Raw genomic sequence first — 20619 nt, forward strand, 5'->3', positions numbered from 1 at the left:
TTTTTTACATTGAAAAAAGTTTAAGGGGTAGATTTTCAAATATTTTGCGCTGGGTTAGTGTCACAAAAGGGATGCTAACCAACACAAACCTTTTCAGGGGGGATTTACTTTCCACCTCAAGATTTGTTTTGAGTTGGAAAGTCCCCTAGAAGTAGTGTGAAGCAATACTGCTTTGCTTTACTTAGGGGCGATACATGGGTGGTACATGGGCTGTTGTGTCCAAATAATTATTCCAAGGGCCACACTTACCACTGGCCCGCAATATTAAGTAAAATAAGGAGCAGTTGGCAACGTGGAAGGTTCAAACGTTTATTAGCCACCATAGATCTCTATATAGAGGAGCCTCATCGATCCTCACCCATCAGGTGCGCCAAGGAAGACTGCTGGCTCCTTGACAGTAACACACTTTTATACATTATCGGTACAGCATACAAAACCTTATATGTGGAAAAGTACCAGTTAGTCCTGGCGCTCCTAATGAGCTCATGCCTATTTCTAGTTTCAGTTACACATACAAAGGGTTACTATCTTTACAGAGAAGGTCGAAAGGGTGACTCCCTTCTCGTCCCAGGTCTAGAGGAATTTGCTTGATACTCCCTTTTGGCAGATGTGACCTTGCTTCTCAGCAACTCAGCCTGTCTCCTAATGAATGCACAAAAGGGGGGAAGCAGATGGTGTGCGGAAGAGACCATGTGATTCTCAAGCGAAAAAACCCGCAATCCAAGATGGAGGCGGTTCAGTTCTCGGCCCTTTTTGTCGTGCTAAGCATAACGGGGATTTCGATCCTTTTCATACACCATAGCTAATCCTACCATAATTAGATATACTGCGCTAATCATACCATAGTGACTTGAATGCCTCAGAACGGCCCTTTTTAGCGCAGCATAGCTAATAACGGAGTCAGTCTTCAAAAATACCCTCATCAATCTGCATTAAGCCATGCATCTCCTTCTGAGCCCGCTGAGTATCTATCCTAGTTTGGACGGGCTTGGGTCTAGGGATGGATCGGCGAACCTGAGTAGCGCAATATGCACAGCAAGCAGGCCCGCACTGTAGACAAATGCAGCAGGTGAAAATGAACCCTACTACTCCCAAAAGAATCATGAATAACTTCCATCCCCAGGTAGTCACCAGATCCCAAAACCACCCGGACAAGGACCAAGTACCAGTCTCGATGTGAATTTCAGAGGCTAGCCGATGCAGTTTCCGGATGGCTAAATGGACAGAAGGGGCGGAGTCAGGTATATATACACAACAGGAACTGCCGATGACTCTACAAGCTCCTCCACGATCAGCTAGGATAACATCTAAAACAAGACGATTTTGAAGGGTCACAAGCCGGGTCGCCTGGAGCTCCACTGTGATATTAGTTAATATTCCTGGAGTAGTATTAACCACCCCTTCCACCACTCTAGATAGCCTCCTAACTTCTTTACTATTGAGGATGGGTCCCCATATGGGCAACACCCCTTTTATGATATCAACGAAGTGTTGGGCTGGAGTGTCAGTTTGGTCAGTGGCATCATTACTGGCGGCTTCAGCTTTCAGGCTCCGCCGATTTAAGGAATGAGACTTATGATAATCAGAAGGAGCTATGTAAACCGGTGGGTAAAGGAAAGATAAGTAACACCTACCCGCCCATCCTCTGGGTAGCCACGTGTGTGCGTTTTCGCCGCACACAAAATAAACATTGGGAGGGGTGAGTGTTGGGGGGCTACTGAACGTCTGCAGTCTATAAGTGTAATTACATCTACTATAACCTACGAATAAATGTCCAGTACCCTGCACGCAGAAGGAGGAGGATGTATTCAACACCGGGACCGGAATGATTTTCTCATCTGAGACATTTCGCTCCTGGAAATATTTGAAATACTCAGTAAAGTTAAAAGTCATGAAATCCAGTACTTCATCCCTCAACCAGGTATCATTTTCATGATCAGTGTATACATTCATGCAGGCGGTAGGATCAAGGGTACCATCCGTTCCCTCAGCATTAGGAGTAAAACCTTGGCGTTTCTCTCTAAAATCAAAGCATAATCCTTCTCTGAGAATCGACGTTCATCTATAGTGTAGTGTTCGTACAGCATGGATAACATTTTGAACCAGGCTTCGCAACTACCTAAATAAGATAAGGGCATTGATATAAACAAAACTTGCTTATGCATCACTGACGGGAGAAGACCACAGACCCAACAATCAGTAACATTTGTGGAGCTATGAGTCTGGTGCAGCATCTCAATGAAGGCATTATGTACATATGTTTGTCGGTGTCTTTCCTTATGAGGGGCAAAGGTCTGGAAATGATGTTCCTTAGGAGCAGGGGTAGACACTATCAAGGTGTGTACAGGATGACGGAACTCTAAATATATGAACAAACCTAAGCATAGTACAAATGATATAATCAATATAGAAATGAAAACAATTTTAACACGCAAGCTCCATGAGGAGAACATTGGCAAATGCGGGGGAATGGTACGGGGTACTATGGGACGCCCTTCTTCAGGGACAAAACGAGCAAAAGGGTATATTTTCTCACTAGAAGTCCAATATAATCTCGGGAAAAAGGGGGTCTACAAGCAGTCCGACCTGCCGGAGGGTGCTTCTTTCCTGTGTCCGTATAGAGCCTCACAGGCAGACTCCTATTGTTCAGAAAAAACAAAAGGTAAAAAGATAAAAAACTTCTCGCGTTGGGGTCACACTTGACGCAACCCGTGTTGAAAAGAAACTCCACCTGTGCCCCCACCAACTGATCAATGTCACTATCTTCGTTCTGAACAGAGCTCTACTTAAAGTTCCATGCTCTCAACGAGTTCAGTCCAGTGTTCCAACAATCCTCAGGTCTTTGCGGGGGCCTCCAACTTCACTTGCCGAGGCTAGACCTGGGATTGTCTATTTCCGGGGCCGCAGGTGATATCGATCCCGACCAGGGGTTTCAGGATTAACAAACAAGGTGGGCACAGTGGGGTCAGACGAGGAGCTGGGCTCCCGACCAGATGCTTCACTTTGGGCAATTGGGGAAAAAGGGGTTTCCACGCTCACAGCACTCTCCCCTCGCCCGTCAACCTCTCTGCGGGTGTCCAGGGAAAGTGACTCTTCAGTACTGGGTTCGCCTTGAGTTGGCAGACCTTCCTCCTGGTCAAGTTGCTCCCTTGGCAATGGGAGGGGAACTCGCTTAAGATGGGAGATATGGATCCAGTGCTGCTTCCCTTCAACTTTCACCGCCGTTCGCGTAGCCAGGAGCACCTGGTACGGCCGGGACCAGCGGGGATCCAAACTCGACTTCCGTTGGTAGTTTCGGACCAAGACCCACTGTCCAGGTTCTACGCTGTGTCCAGGACCCTCCGGCAGGGGCTGCAGTACGGCAGATATCTGTTGATGAATGGAATGGAGATCTTTAGTCAAAGCATACAAATAGTCAGTCAACATAGGATGGTCAATGTCCCTGAAAGATTTGGGCCGGGGTACTCCCCATACGTTGGCAGGTCTGCCAAAAATTACTTCATAAGGGGAGATACCGCTCCGTGAATGGGGAGTAGTTCTTACAGACAACAGGGCCAGGGGCAGGAGATCGGGCCATTTTAATCCTGTCGTGTCCTGAAGTTTAGCCAATTTTAACTTCAGAATCCCATTATATTTCTCAACCAGGCCTGCTAACTGAGGATGTCGTGCTGCGTGAAACTTCTGCTGGATGGACAGACCCTTGCATACATACTTAACTAAGTTAGCATTAAAATGTGTCCCGTTGTCACTCCAAATCACCCGTGGCAACCCATATCGAGGAAAAAACTCCTTTACTAGAGCTTTTGCAGTTGCCAGGGCAGTATTTTCCTTGGTGGGATACGCCTCCACCCATTTACTAAAAGTACAAATCACCACTAGCACGTATTTCAGATTGTTAACTCGCTCTAGCTGTATGTAATCCATCTGGAGTACTTCAAAAGGCAGAGTGGGTGGCGCAAAACTACCCGCCAGGACGGGAATACTGACCCCAGGATTATGCTGGAGGCAAATTATGCAATGCTGGACCAAGTTCCTAGCTGTCTTATGGATATTAACATTATACCAGACAGGATCCAATATGGCACAGATGCCCTGAACTCCCACATGCGAAGGTCCGTGTGCCATGGTTACTACCGCATTTACAAATGCGTTTGGCAGTAACCATCTACACCTCTCTGACAAGTCAGTCCAACACCTATTCTCATCAAGCCTCCCCACCTGTTCTTGCCAGTATGTCAGCTCTTCCGGGGTCACCTCCTTTTGTAGCTCTTTCACACTATCTATGGTGTTGTTAAAAACCCCTGCTTCTATCATTCTTGTTACTACAAACATAGAAGTGGTGTCAGACTGGGCCGTTTCCTTGGCGATTCGATCCGCAAAGAAATTTCCCCTCCCCACATCATCAATTATAACTTTGTGTGCACTGCATTTGACTATGGCCAGGGTCTTGGGCAATGTTAATGCGGCTAGTAGTCGTTCAACTAATGGTCCATTCTTTATTTTCTCACCATGGGATGTCAAGAATCCTCTTTCCGCCCATAACCTCCCGAAGCTATGTGCTACACCGAACGCATACTGGCTGTCGGTGTAGACATTTAGCCTTAAGCCTTTCCCCAACTCGCAGGCCCTGAATAATGCAACCAATTCGGCCGCCTGGGCCGACCGGTATGGTATCTTTGCTGCCTCAACTACCGTTTGCAGGGTAGTGATCGCATAAGCCGCAGCTGTCGTACCATCCGGTAATCTGAAGCATGACCCATCAACATACAATTCTCCTTGGGCATCAGACAGTGGGGTGTCAGTTAGATCTATCCGGCCCTTGGTTTCTTCTTCAGTTCGAAAGACACAATCATGTATGTCTTGTCCACTGTCTCCCGAAGGGAGGGGTAACAACGTGGCAGGGTTCAAATTAACACATCTTTTGATCGTTATATGAGGTGCAAACAGGGTCAATTCGTACCCTGTAAGACGCGCACTAGTTAAGTGCTGCGTCTGTGTCCTGTTTAATAATACATCCACAGCATGAGGCACCATCACTGTCAGGTCCGTATTCAGGACTAGCCCTTCCGATTGTCTGATTGCTATGGCCACTGCCGCTGCAGCCCTCAGACAACTGGGAAGTGCTCTGGCGACATTGTCCAAAACCGCCGAGAAATATGCACAAGGCCTTTGCTTACCACCAAAGTCCTGTGTCAACACTGAAAGAGAACAACCGTCCACCTCATGCACGTAGAGCACAAAAGGTTTCCGGTAGTCAGGGGTGCCAAGCACAGGAGCAGAGCAAAGAGCAGTTTTCAGAGCGGAAAAGGCAGTCTGGCATTCATCAGTCCAAGGTAAAGGTTCATGCACATCCTTCGTAGTTAGATACAGGAAAGGTTTAGTCAAGAGAGAATAGTTAGCAATCCATTGGCGACAGTAGGAGGTTATGCCAAGCAAAGCGCGGACATCACGTTGCGTGCGAGGAACAGGCATGTTAGTTATGGTTGCGATGCGCTCAGAAGTCAACCGTCTTCCCTCCTTCGACAGGAGATGACCGAGATAGGTCACCTCCGGTCGACAATATTGAAATTTAGAGAGCGGCACCTTGTTACCGTGAGTGGCCAGATGTCGTAGCAGGGTAACCGTGGCATCGCGGCAACCATGTTCTGTATCAGAGGCCACAAGGAGGTCGTCGACACACTGCAATAGGACAGTACCTGGTGGAAATTGTAAAGAATCCAATACTCTCTTTAGGGCTTGGCTGTAGATACTAGGACTTTCGGTATACCCCTGGGGGGCGCGACAGAATCTAAAGCTGCGGCCTCCCAATGAGAAACCAAACAAATGTCTACTATCTGGATGAATGGGAATACTAAAGAAAGCATTCTTCAAATCAACCACCGAGAAAAAGGTTGCAGTGGGAGGGATCATGGTCAAAATGGAATTAATATCTGGTACCACAGGATATTGGGGTACCACAATCTTGTTAATCTCTCGCAAATCAATCACAAATCGATAGGTATTAGCATAATCAGGGGACTGGGGTACAGGGGCTCGTTTAAGAATCGGAAGAATCGGGCTGTTGCAGATATTGGAAGTCGTTTCCTCCACCACCCCTGTTCTAATCAAGTCAGAAATAATGGCCAGTAAAGCGCGTTCTCCCTCGGGGGCTATTTTGTACTGTGGGATCCTCGGCAATTTGGCATTCTGTTTCAAAGTGATGGACACCGGGGGAATTTGTAGGAACCCTACGTCAGTGTCCCCCAGGGCCCAAAGATCCCTCGGGAGTTTTGCAAGCTCAGGGGGTAAGAAGTCCGTTTTTGAAAAACATTGAATGGAGGGGATAGAGGTATTCCTAATGGTCAGGTAGACTCCATCGGGGGAGCAAAAGATGCGGGCATGCAACCTTTTTAATATATCCATACCCAGGAGATTTTCCCCACACTGGGAGGTGAGGAGAAAAGGCGATTCTATCGTTACCGGTCCCACAGTAAGGGAAAGTGGCTTAGAAATGGGGCTCACCACCGGAGTTCCAGAGAACCCCACGGACACATTAGTCTGGCCAGACAGAGCGGCCCCCGGGACCAGGGCACGTGAAACAGAACTGTTCATAGCCCCTGTGTCAACCAAAAACTTACCTGATGCATCCAGTAATTGTGCATGGACATAGGGTCCAGCTTGATCTATCGGGATTGACACACGCCCCTTACTCTGCCCTTGGCTGTCCTATGCTTGAGTATATCCGGTGTCTCCGTCCGTCACGCGTCCGTCATGGTAGTACTGTTTACCTTGGCTTTGGTCGAAATAATTCTGACTGTTCTCACCTCGGGCTGTCTGTTCTTGTCTCGTGTATCCACCTCGGTGCCCACTTATTCTTCCCCGTCCACGACCCCTTGAAGCAGTATTCTGCTCATACAACAGCGGGCACTGCGCTCTCCAATGCCCCTCCTCCTTACAGAAAGCACATTGATTTATGCCCAGATCCGTTCGCCCAGCCGTTTGCGCGGGTCCCGCCCCTCTTGGAGCGAAATTCTGCAACCCTCTTCCTCTTCCTCTACCCCTCTCCACTTGCTGCAGTAACACTCGTGTTTTCAAGTCTTTCGACTTTCTTTCTGTCTTATCCTTGCTCTCATTTTCCCGATGCTCATAATACTGAGCCATGCTTAATATCATGGAAGGCGTGGTGGTCGTCCAGGTACTCTCAGCTGCCTGTAACCGGGCCGATACCTCAGGTAGCAAATTGGTTACGAATCTATTAACAAATAAACGCACACCCCCCTCCGTGGCCAAGTCCTGTCTGCTGAAATCAATGAATACTCCCTCAAACCTCGTGAAAAAATCGGATACACTCTCATCCTTCTTTTGCTTACAGGCCGTCAGCTTATCCCAATCTACTTTCCTGGGTGGGATCAATGAATGCATATAGGTTATGATTTTCTCAGGCAAGGTCAGTATTTCAGGTCGGGGCTTGTTCCCCGGTTTACGATCTCTATCCCAGTTTCTCAGTTGGTCCCATGTCCCACCAAATTCCGTGACATGATCCTGGTCATGTACCTGGCGCCAAATGTCCACCGGTACTAATAAGGCAAAGAATAATTCAATATCCGCCAACGTCATTACTGCTGACGAGGCGTCCTCGGTCAGTTCCTTGTAATATGCAGTGGGGTTTTTTCTAGGATCTGGCAACTGACTTTTTAGGGATAATACCTCACTCCGCTTCCAGGGGGTATATACCCATTGTTCCTGGAACCGGGCGTCTATTTCTGGGCGGGTAACAACACAGTGGGCATCCACCACCTCAGTAACTTCCGGATGGAAGATAGGGTGCACTTCCCGCATAGGGAACTGGGAGGATCCGGCGGGAAGGGTGGACTGTAAACGAGTTCTATAAGAAACCAAATTCTGCACCTTCCCATACACTTCTTCAGGCCTCAACTGGGATTTATGAATCTGATCAAGAATATCATACAATATGGCCGGAGCTCTCCCTCCCTGGTGTACCTGTTCCCATACAGAAATAAGACGGTTGGCCATATGTTCCAGGGCATGCTGTTGCATCACCGGTTCGTAGTCTCTCATGGTACTCCAAATATCAGCAAGAGTATAAATAGGATGTCGCATCCACTGGGACGCTTGTGTGGCAATAGTTTCCCTTTCTTCCGTTCCCAAGGCAGAACGAGTGAACAACCTCCTACCCTCCGCTAGACTGGCCGGATGTATTGGAGTAGTCACAGCTGTTACCGGCGTTGTACTAGCGGAGGAGGAGGGCAGAACAGAAGGGGAAGACATTGACCCCGGCAACAGCTGAGGGGTCCCGGCTGCAGCTGCCGTCAATAAATTAGGCAGCATGGCTATAACTTCAGACACAGATGTCGGCAACCGGGAGAGGTTCGGCAGGGAGGGAGGGGTAGTAGTGGCCGGGGGAGCCGAAGCCGAGGCCCCCAGAGACATATCTGGGGCCGGGGCCGAGGCCCCTGACACCTCCGGATATATCCTCTGCGGTACATAAGGGGGCGGTGGCCTGGTGTCCAACAAATCCTCTATTTCATCTTCCGCATTCGGGCGGGTCACATAGCTCTTATCCACCTTCAATCTAAATTCGCGATTCATGCAATCCAATCCCTTCTCTACTCTTTCTCGGTCATAGGCCATAGCTTTCTGAGTAACGTTCTGTCCTGCCTTAGCTCTAGCTACTTTCTCTTCCCTTATTCGCCGTTGTTTGGCCTCCTTCTGCCATGCAATTAGAGCATCGAACATGGCCTGCCTACTTTGCCTAGAAAACAATTGTTCCTGTAGGAACGCAATTTTCTTCTCATCAAACGAACCCGTCTTGGGCCATCGTAATTCCTCATTTCCCTTGGTATACTTATGCCACAGAGTGCAGAACAATAAAGGAGAGATCCCATGTTTGACATACATAAAATGGCTCGGACTGCCCTCCGGCGGGGCGGGTTGGCTCTCAGCTAATCTGGAGTCACTTGTGCGGCAGCTGCAGCCAAAACAATTCAATTTACTAAAACAGGACATTTTGGTTAGTTTTCAGACATGTACACATAGAACAACAATCAGCACAACTCATACACAACATACAATCAGTATCAGAGAACCAAGCCCGTCGACTCTGGTTCACAGTCCAGACACCAAACTGCACGCGGGATTCCAGCCACCCTCCTGGCTCACCACTAAGACCAGCCCCCCAACGAGGACTTGTCCCGTTGGGAGTATACCCTGTGGCTACCCAGTCTAGGTCACAGGTCCTTCCACGTGCAATCCGTCTATATTCCTCCGGCGCGCTATTTCTAATCAAATCAATACAATCTGTACGTACTTCGAGTCAAACCACTGTAATGCGAACCCGATCAAGCAAGACACCACTCTCCGGTGCGTGCCTTCAAATCAACGCACCGCTGTCCAGCGCGAGCTTCAAACAAATGCAGTCAGTGTTCAAATCAAAAATGCATCGTTCTCAACGAATGCTCTTAAATCAATCAAATAGCACACCGTCTTCAACGCGTGCTTCAACAAAAAATAATGCACCGTTTACAACGCGTGCGTCAAATCAAATCAATCTATACTCACCGGGTGCACCCAGATACGAATGTTCATTCTCCGCTGCCAACTCCTTCCGACCAATTTAGTCCATTTTCTGGGTTAAGCCCGTAGGACCCCGGTGAAGGGTGACTAGCAGCAGGGGACGTACCGAAAAGTCGCGCAGGGTGGGAGAAATCCTCAGGCTCCTCTCCCGTCGACCGGTCAGGACGCCCCCAATCCCACCACCCGAATACGGGGTCCCTTCGTGGTCGCCAACTGTTGTGTCCAAATAATTATTCCAAGGGCCACACTTACCACTGGCCCGCAATATTAAGTAAAATAAGGAGCAGTTGGCAACGTGGAAGGTTCAAACGTTTATTAGCCACCATAGATCTCTATATAGAGGAGCCTCGTCGATCCTCACCCATCAGGTGCGCCGAGGAAGACTGCTGGCTCCTTGACAGTAACACACTTTTATACATTATCGGTACAGCATACAAAACCTTATATGTGGAAAAGTACCAGTTAGTCCTGGCGCTCCTAATGAGCTCATGCCTATTTCTAGTTTCAGTTACACATACAAAGGGTTACTATCTTTACAGAGAAGGTCGAAAGGGTGACTCCCTTCTCGTCCCAGGTCTAGAGGAATTTGCTTGATACTCCCTTTTGGCAGATGTGACCTTGCTTCTCAGCAACTCAGCCTGTCTCCTAATGAATGCACGAAAAGGGGGGAAGCAGATGGTGTGCGGAAGAGACCATGTGATTCTCAAGCGAAAAAACCCGCAATCCAAGATGGAGGTGGTTCAGTTCTCGGCCCTTTTTGTCGTGCTAAGCATAACGGGGATTTCGATCCTTTTCATACACCATAGCTAATCCTACCATAATTAGATATACTGCGCTAATCATACCATAGTGACTTGAATACCTCAGGGCGTTCCCATGCAGCCATCCATGCCTTTTGATGCAAAAACCCTATCTATAAAGTATTGCATACAAGGTTTAGTGCCAAAAGTTAATGTCACTTCAAAGGAGGCGCTAACAGAAGAAATTGTTTTATTTCTCCTTTCTTTTTTGACTTTGAATGCGTGCTGCACTGTGCAGAACAAATACAACAAATACAAAGTAGGAAATGCCTATAAACTTTTCTAGGCAGGGTATTTTGTACTGGAATCATACCCTTCCTGTACAAAACCTATGCTAGACTCACACACACACACCCTAACGCTATGGCACTAAGATGTGTGCGTGGTGCTCTGCAGCTGAGATCAGTGCCGTCATTAGTGAGAGGAGAGGTGAGTGGGCCATATCTCTGTAGATAACGTGCCATCTGCTCCCTCCCTATTACGCAACACAGCACAACCTCTTTAGGAGCTGCGCTGCTTTGTGCGTCTTATTCAAAATCTGGCAATAAGTCGTTTTTTTGGCTTGCTGTATAATTTATCATTGCATTTTTCACTGTGGTATTGCTTAGGAGAACTGTTAAATTATGGCAATTTGTGGTATGAATAATTTAGATTTCCAGAAATGCTCGTTGTTCTGTGGCACTGCATTTCCTTCTTCAAATGAGCAGCACCATTTCTTAAGTATTAGAGACATCTAAAATTGACATTTATCTGTGGTGTGTTTTTTTATTAATCATACAGCTATTACGGAATTTAAGCCGCGTTTTCAGGGTTAGGGTAAGTGACATCCCTTTCTGGGAAGTTTCAGCATATTATTTTCATGTCACCTGCTTGGTAAAGCTTCAATACCTTTCACATTCTAGTGGCCCATGGAGATGAACTAATATAGAAATAACTAAATCATTTTTAAAAGTGTCACCCAGTCCAAAGGAGTGGGGATAAGGAAGTGTGAGGAAACAGTAGACCATCTCAAAAGTCACTGAGATGACAGAGGGGTATATCAGCAAGGGCTTTAGCTCTGCTTTTTTGGCTTTAAAAGTCAAAAAAGCAGAGATAAAACTATCGCCTTATCAACAAGAGGGTGCTAACATGCAAAATCGCATGTTAGCATCCTTTTTCCCTACGCCTCCCTTTGCATCTCTAATGAGATGCAAAGTGGGCGTTCCTTCCCAAAATAACTGGAGAAATGTCGCTAACCGACATTTTTCCAATTATCAATGGGCACGCTAACAAGCATAACGATAAGTAGTGCTAACCGCGGTTATCGCTACTTTCCTTACGCCTGCTTTTAGTTTGACTTAGCCATGATATCCAATGGAAGGTGGATCTCATGGCTAAGTCTGCCTTGCCCTATCAACAACTTAGCGCCAAATGTTGTGCGATTATCGCTGGAATCCCAGCGATAATTGCACATTTGGCAGCTAACTCGCTATTTTTATCGCTCTGGAGATAAAAACAAGCGTTAGCCGGCGATAATTATCCTAGCGCTAAGTGCGCTTAGTGAGAATTATCGCCCGTTGTTGATGATATGCCCCAATGTAAGTGCCACGGTTGCTCTAACCTACCACCTCGAGATCATATTGAAAAGCAAGATAATGATTTCAATTTCCCTCTGTGAAGGGATCAAACTGGAATAGAACCTGAGTCTTTTCTACTGCTCAAAAAGAGAAGTGCCCAGCTGACTGCAAAGAGATCTATCTACAGTCTGCCTGATGACAAACCCTACGGGGCTGCCAGCTCTTACTTTGCAAGCTTCATCAAAGGCAGTCATGGGTTCTAGTTTAAGGGGTCTTTAAGTCCCTCTGAGCTCTTCTAGTTTTAGAATTGCGTACGATGATGCTCTCGGCCGCTCACCAGTTGGCCTAGATGCCAGTAAATGTTTTCTATGTTTTTTAAAGCCAATGCTTTTCTGGGAAATATTTTGTTCTGCTATTAATGTGATGGCCATCCTGAAGAATTGAATGAAGACATGTTTTCTCTGTTTGAACTTCGGAAATCAGTGACTCACGACGTTGCACGTATTTGGTCATTTACTAACAGGTGCACAATCTTTAAAAAGGTGTCAAACAAACTTAGGGCCATATCAGCAACGGCCAGCGATAATTATCGCTGGCCGTGCTTAGCGATTAGTTTCTTATCGCTGGCTATCTCTGCTTTTTATCGCCCTGGTAGCGCGTTATCATCAACGCGCTGCTCCAGGGCGATAAAAATTCCAGATATAGCGATGTTATCGCCGTTTTGCAGGGAACATCGCTGGTTTCCCAGCAATGTTCCCTGCAAAAGGGCGATAACCTTGCTGATACGCCCCACAGGGTCGTATCAGCATAATCCACCCCCAATGTTAGGGGTGGTTTAGTCAGGATTTTAGCAGACGTTCGTTTTTGGAGAAAACAGCAGTTTCCTCCAAAAATTAACGTCTGCTTAAATGCAAGGGCATCCTTGCTGATAGCGCAAAGACGCGTTATTGCTCTCCTGACTTGTAGTGTATGTCAGGAACGCCCACTTTGCATCTCATTAGAGTAGGCGTAGTGTAAAAGGGTGCTAACATGCGAATACGCATGTTAGCACCCTCTTGCTGATAGGGCGTTGGTTTTATCTCCGCTTTTCTGGCTTTTAAAGCCAGAAAAGCGGAGATAAAGCCCTTGATGATATGCCCCTTAATTGTAAGGGTATTAAAAGACCCTGGGGCATATTATCAAGGTCCGGTGTTAAGATTATCGCCACTATATCGGCAGAAAACTGCCGCCAAAGCGGCGATAATGGGCTTGATAATATGCCCTTGAGAATTCCCATAGAAGCCCATGTTCCGGTGTGAACATTGGCTTCTATGGGAATTCTCCAGGGCATATTAACAAACCCATTATCGCCGCGGCGATAATTTTAACGCCGCCCTTGATAATATGCCCCCCTGTTTGTAACATCCCATCAGTCATATATTTAGGTTCCACGCCATCTTCCCTCCTTTCTTCTACCAGTCTCGTCGTCCTTATCGTTCAGCTCACAAGCTCTCTGGTGCATTCCACTAACACTGTCACCTTGTCCTCCCTGCAGCTCCCACGCTCTGTCTGTAGTGAAAAATGTCCTCCTGGCTACAGACAGGCAGCCATCAAAGGAAAGCCAGTCTGCTGCTTTGAATGCATTCCCTGTGCGCAAGAAGAGATCAAGGACCCAAGTAAGTGTTACCATAGGTTGCACTCATAAAAACTCATCAGATATTCCTGGCCACCTGTAAATCTGCATTCTTTTGGGATGGGAAAAAAATCACCATGGCTTTGTGCAACGGTGGAGTCGGCCAGGGCTACGTAATGAGAACTCCAGCCTCCTGGTCTTCTCTCCCTCTAAGTTTAGGTTGAATTTGCACAGACCAGTTTAATAATTTGACAAAAATTGTTCTAAAGTACTATGTTTAATACATTGTTTGAGGCATAATTATTTTATTAATATTATTTTCAGTTTCCATTTGTAATTGAAAGGTCACCTGAAGGTTGTTCAGGTCTTTGAGAACTAAGGGGCATATTTACAAGCTGGCGATAGAAAATTATCGGCCGAAAAGCGGCGATAATTTTGTGAAGCCTTGCGTTAGCGTCGGGATTCCTAACACCCAGCTTTGCATCTCTAATGAAATGCAAAGTGGACGTTCCTGACCTAACATGACAGGAGAAATGTCACTAAGCGACATTTCTCCTATCATCAAGCCCCACGCTATGAAGCATAGCGGCAGGAAAAGTAGCGATAACCCCTGTTATCGCTACTTTCCTTCCGCCTGCTTCAGGACTGACTTAGCCCTGATATCCTATGGAAGGTGGATATCATGGCTAAGTTTATGGGGCCCTATCAACAAGCTAACACCACATTACGTGAGATTAACGCTGGGTTTCCAGCGATAATCTCACGTTAGGCAGTTAGCGCTAGGACTTTTATCGCTGAGGAGATAAGAGTTGCTAATAGCACGCTATCTCAGCGATAAAAATCCACGTTACCCGGCGATAATTATCCTAGTGCTAAGTGCGCTTAGCGATAATTATCGCCGGGTGTTGCTGATATGCCCCTATGACCTCTCCCGAATAGTGACAAACCCCTCACATGTGAAAAGGACATATTCTTGATCCCATTTTGCCCAAGGTGAATTCTCCATTCCTTAATTCTGGTTCACTGAGCTGTACAGACCATCACTTTGTCCTGTTCGCAATAACAATTTTACTGCCAAATGAGAGTGGCCCCGCGGAGAAGCGCCTTGATGCTGCAGTACATGGAATGGCTGGTATCTACTGTGGGGTAAAAAGTCATATTCAATTTAGGAAAAGAAATATACTGATAATCTTTTTTTTTTGTAACATATTTTTATTGACATTTTCAGAATTTATATACTGTACATTATTCAAATCTTTCCAGCAATTATGGCATAAAGTACAGTATGCGGTATCACATATCATCTGTAAAACCTGACGTAGAATCAGCAGTGAGATGAAGTGATCAAATACGAGACAATGCGTGTGCCCCAGGGGTTCGAATGAATAATATGTTGCTTGAACTAGGGAAATATACTGATAATCTTTATGAGGATTTCTAAAAAGTGCCTTGTGATTAGTGCAAAAGTGCTCGTGCAAAGCAGGAAGCAGTGTAAACTACAAATATAAAAGGCCTTTTAGATGTTGCTCAATTCATTTTAAACAAACACCAAAAAAGGCAAACGCATGAGACATTCAAAAGTACATTTTATGGCAGCCATAGTGAGGTACTTTGCACCTGATTATGATGTCGGTCGGAGTTGCCTCTGACTCATACCGTTTCGGTGAGGGAACCGCATGACCATAGGTCTTGGTTCTGAACACCGAATAATGATGTGACCACACATAGTGAGTTCGGAAACTGCCCTCTCTCTATGGGAGCTTGTATGGCTGGTGGAAATTGCCCATTGACAATGGAAGTTTGTGCAAATCTCTGCACAAGGGGAAGGGATGTTCAGGGAGCTCCATAGGTGCCCTCAGGCCCACATGCGGAAGCTGGAGAGGGAAGGGGGCCCTGCTAGTGGCCCCTATGGAATGGCAGTCAGAAACTGAAATCCTAATCCTGATGGCGGAAGCGCCATCCTTAGGGATTATGATGAGTTTCCAACTGACCGACATGCTCAATGAGCCCGTCATAAAGCGTTGGTCCATCCCTCAGACTGCTGCCTCTGACTGCACGCATCGTAATACGTCAGTCGGACCACAGTAGAAGAAGCCGGTCAGAACGCAACAAATGAGCCGCCAGTTGCGGTTTGACGTGCATCGTAATTAGGCCCTACATATTTTTCCAAGACGAAAGTCAGTCACTAGTACTCTAGTGAAAATTGCCCACCAGTGGGTGTGAACAAAATGTGTCAACCAACATGATCCTTTTAGGTGCCTGGGAAATACAACTAACCCATTGACTTTCAAGCTCCTATTTAGGTTGTACTTCACATTTGTGAAATATATTTGCAGTGGTCATAATCAGCACCATTGAATTATTAAAACATGGAATTACCACCATCCTTTGATCACAGTGTTACTTAAACATAATCATGGAAAGTAAAGCCTGGGCTTTGATAGCCTGCAAAGTGAACAAGATTTACAACAACTTCCATAAATAATGTGGTACCTTTTCCAAGCCAGACAAATGTTGTATTTAATTGGGAAATGCTGTAGTTCACAACATGAAGAAATCCAGAGAAGGAATTGGCTTTGTAAGGTAGGGTATGTATGTGTGTGCCCAAATGCCTGTGTGTGTGTGAGTACTTGCATGTGTGGCTGTCTGAACAAAGTTTTAGCCCTTGCCAGCCATGGCCAAGATGACAAAAGATGTGAGCAGCTACTTAAGAGTGATGACAGGTGGTGCGTTGTAAGCAGGACTAGAATAGTCCAGCAAGGATCTTGCTGGAAAGTTATCCAGTGGGTCAAAATGCCAGTATGGCTCTAGTGTGGAAGATACGCTTGCTCATAAGAACAATGAACATAATAGTGAGACAATATAAAAAGATAAGGGGAATTTGTCTCATCATAATTCTCTAGTGTTGAGTTGCAGATGAAATTGGAGGGTGAGCCGCTCCATGCCTTAATGTGCCACAAGATTAGAAATACAACCTGGGGAGAGCTGAACAGTGATCATATGTCTGACAATATAACTCATATTTCATTTAGTTTTTTTCCTGTCACTAGGAAACCTGTGATGGCAGATTGTGGAACAAACATTACTGCTCAGTAACACATGAAGTGCATGTTTCACTCTTTTCACTGAGCTTTCAAGTAAAGAAGTTCTGAATGCTCTCCCACCTACTCACCGATCTCTTTTGTCAGTGTCTGTATCCGCATGAACATTGCTACCTGGGTATTTCTGAAGAGGCATTCCTCTCTCACAGCTAAGTTGAATATTGTGTTAGACATAACAGTCATGTCATAGACAATCTTGGGGCATTAAAGAATTCCATACTGCATACTTGCATTGGAACGTGGATCTGAATATGCCAAAATAGTGTTTGATGATATCACATGTCCTCATCAATGCTGTAACTTTCTTCTCTTGGGTATCTTTCAATTTGCAGAGAGCGATCAGGCATTGTCTCAATGTGTTACCTATGGTGGGGAGGTAAGCACACAGTACACTATACATTTGGCCATTCAATTAACTAACAGCTTTTCATTGGCTATAAGTGACATAGACACAGACCAGTAATCCTTGTCCTTACTAACCACTTTCAAGGCAATAATCAATGGTGCAGCGGCTGAATCTACATCTGGAATGGGAACGTCCTCAGTACTCCTTTCATCACTGCTGAAGCTGTATTTGGCATCTCTGATTGCCTGTTCTAATTTATTTTTATTTAGAGTGTTTGTGGACTCAGTTGAATATTACTGTGTGTTGATATTGCTAAATGCCATTTCTCCATTCCTCTTTGTCTGAGGCAACAAATAAATGCTGTCATTTATGTATTTATTTTATTGATTTGAAAAGCACTGGATTGTGAAATGTCTTCACTTTGTAGCATGGCAATGGCTGAATCAGTGGCAGCACTTAAGACTAAACCAACACAACACCTGAGTTCGTAGAAACTCTAAAACCTTCATCAGAACACTAAGAACTGAACCTTAATACAGAAAACTGGTAAAATAACAGTGCAATGTAAGTAGTAAAGATAAACATAAAAATATGGGGCTGATTAACAAAGGCAATCTGAGACAAAAGTCTAACTTTATGACTATTGATATTCACTGAGGCCATTTACGAGTCGTATCTGTATGTCCGCAGTTGAGTCAGAATCTCTGCACCCAGGCTGCACTCTCTGCACTCGGCAGTACTCTCCGGCCTGGGGCCACACTCTCCAACTCAGGCAGGATGAAGTGTTATCAATGGACCGGAATGCAATTTTTAGCAAAAAGGAATATTAGGAACGCGTGATAAATGGTAGAGGAGGTGTGAAAATCAGTTTGGGCAGGTAAAAGGGTGTGGCCGAACACTACATCACATCCCAGAAAGGTTTGGTCCTTCACTTCATGGTACATGCAGTACACGATTTGCGCTCCCCTCAGTGTTGACTGTTGTGTCAACACTATAGTCAACACTAGTGTTGCTACTACACAATACACAAAAGAGACGGGGTATAAGGCAGAAACTTAAATGCACCAAATCATTTAGTCAGGTCAAGGTTATTAATATTCTTCGGGTGCCAAGGATCATGAGGTTAAATACCCCTAAACCCCCTTAGGATCAGAGATCTTACAATATGTCAACAAATCACTGCGATCCAGCACTCCACAATATTGTTTTATGATCATATAATATATCAGTCCATTCAGCAGGTGTTGTTTCAAAATTATTTCTTTATTGGGTTCTTCTTCCCTTTACAAGTATAAAAGACACATACAGCGTAGCCGACGCATTTCGTCCCAGAGGACTTCTTCAGGGCAAAATTCTGAAGTATAAAGAGGGCTTCATCTTATTCCCCTCCAACATCACGAAATGTGAATAAGCCTTCCTCTAGTTGGTCAGACTAAGTAGGTTGCCTTTTTTGTTTTATTTGATCGTTCTTAGTTCTTCAAGTTGTTTTTCACCCGTGTACAATTAAAGTAATATCCTGGACCGCTTGATGGAAGGAATCTGCTCCTACACATTGATATTACTTTAATTGTACACGGGTGTACAGTCCACATTGAAGGGAGCACGATCACCCAAGTGGGACACTCATTTTTATTGACTGGGGTGAATTAGGGTCCCTGTGTTTAGTCAGGGTTCTCTGACTTCACACTGATAAATGACTACCTGAAATAGTCCTACTGCTTCAATCAAACCTTTTTCTTTTTGTAAAAGATGAACTTAATTCTTGTGAGAAAGCTTGTTGAAAGATATGTGAAAAAGATAAAGGAATCCTAATATTCAGAACTGCAATAATGTGTCTGCAAAACAGTGTCCCAAAACATGCAAAACCTAAGGAACAAAAAAACCAAAAACTTATGGTCAAGCAAGAATCAGATCCTAAGAAGGCCAATAATTCATTTGAAAAAATACCTGAGTTTCCAGAATAGTCTGTTTTATATTGAAAACAGTGTATGAGTAATACTGTCCAATTTTGATGTAGGATACATTTTCAATCAAATTTTATTCCAGCTAGCAAGCTAGCATGGAACTATTATTTCAAACTAATTCTCAACAACAACTATAATTTAGATTTGTCTCTATTTGTGTACCTAGGTGTTATTAAAGAATGCTCTAGAGGCAATTCCACAGTGAAGGAAAATGAAATATACAGTATGTCCTGACTCTTCATACCTGGCTGCATGATCTAAATCTAGTCAATAGCTGATATCTAGACTGGTCTCCCGCCAAACGTTTTGCCTCCAACCCTCCTGTTTCCTGAAATGTGTTTTTATTAGGGGTGGGCGGAATTTGCGAAATCCACTTTCGCAAATTATCGCGAAAATGTTAAAAATTATCGCAAACACGCGGAAATATTGCGAAGATGCGGAAGTTTTTTTCCCGCATGTTCGCGAGATTTTCTGCATGGTTGCGGCTCGCCAACTTACCCATGTGGTTACTCGCGGGCGCGGCCATCTTGTTTTCAGTTGTCTCGCGGTGCATGATCACGAGAATAAAGACGTGATCGCGCGACGCATGACGTCACTGCGGGCGCGAACTGTTGCGAGACAGCGCAAATGGCTTAAAACAATACAACATCTCATGGAGAACGCGGCCGGATCAAGAAAACTTGTCGGCGAACGCAGGGATTCAGGTAAGGCGATCGCGCACGCGCGAGAATGTATTATTTTACAGCGCGAGCAACAAACAAATTATCGCCAAGCTGCGGAATGCGGTAATTTTGACATTTTCGCGCTTTCCGCGGAACGCGAAAATGTCAAATTATCGCAATTTCCGCGAACAGAACGAAATTTTAGCCCAGGCCTAGTTTTTATTGGCATTAGGACACTGCACTTTACCACTGCCAATCAGTGCTAAGGTGCTTGTGCTCTCTCCCTAAAGCATAGTAAAACTGGCTTACATATGATTGGCACATTTAATTTACTTATAAATTCCTAGTATATGCTGCTACATGTACCTAGAGACTGTATATTAAATGCTACTAACCTATAGAACTCATTAAACCACTAAACCAATAAAGCAGCACTATCGAACATGTCCCAGGCCTGCCATTGCAGCTTGGAGTGCAGTTTTAGCAGCCAATTCGATGTATCAAAATACATCCTTTGCCAGGCCTAAAATGTCCTTTTCAAATTAAGTTGCACCTGAGGAAGGCCCTAAACGTCCATAGGCCAGGGTGCATTTTATTAGTATGACATGTGAGTTTAAATGTTACATGTACTGGTAGTGAGGAGCAGGTAGGAATGTCATGTTTGGATTCAAATGAATTGTAATTTAAAATCTCCTCTAAGTTACAATCTGAAAATCTGAAAATTACACTTTTAGAAAGTTGGCATTTCCCTTCCCTAAACATTTGGTGCCTGCTGCCAGTGTCCTGACTGACTCACATAAATGTGAATGGCTCGTTTGTGGGGGTTTGTATATTCCTCCCAGAATGATTGTGAGAATGTGTGACAAAGGGCACTAAGTATTGGCAGGATGGGCCATCATGGCTGAGGCAGAAACTGTACCCTACTTCACTTACGCTTCACAGGGCTACCTCCAGGACACAACATACACAAAGGAACCTGATACTAGTCTTTTGTCACTCCAGACT

At 45.2% G+C, this 20619-nt stretch overlaps 1 protein-coding gene across 1 annotated transcript in view; it reads left to right on the top strand.

The window, feature by feature from the left end:
* Positions 1–20619, top strand: part of LOC146808555 (extracellular calcium-sensing receptor-like) — a 75068-nt gene that overhangs the window by 53642 nt on the left and 807 nt on the right. The window contains exon 5 of the mRNA XM_085624003.1: positions 13464–13584. Within this exon, the coding sequence (XP_085480129.1) occupies positions 13464–13584 (121 nt within the window). The remainder of the gene's footprint in view (positions 1–13463; positions 13585–20619) is intronic.

This window comes from Triturus cristatus, chromosome 8, assembly GCF_964204655.1.
Source record: "Triturus cristatus chromosome 8, aTriCri1.1, whole genome shotgun sequence".
NCBI lineage: Eukaryota > Metazoa > Chordata > Amphibia > Caudata > Salamandridae > Triturus > Triturus cristatus.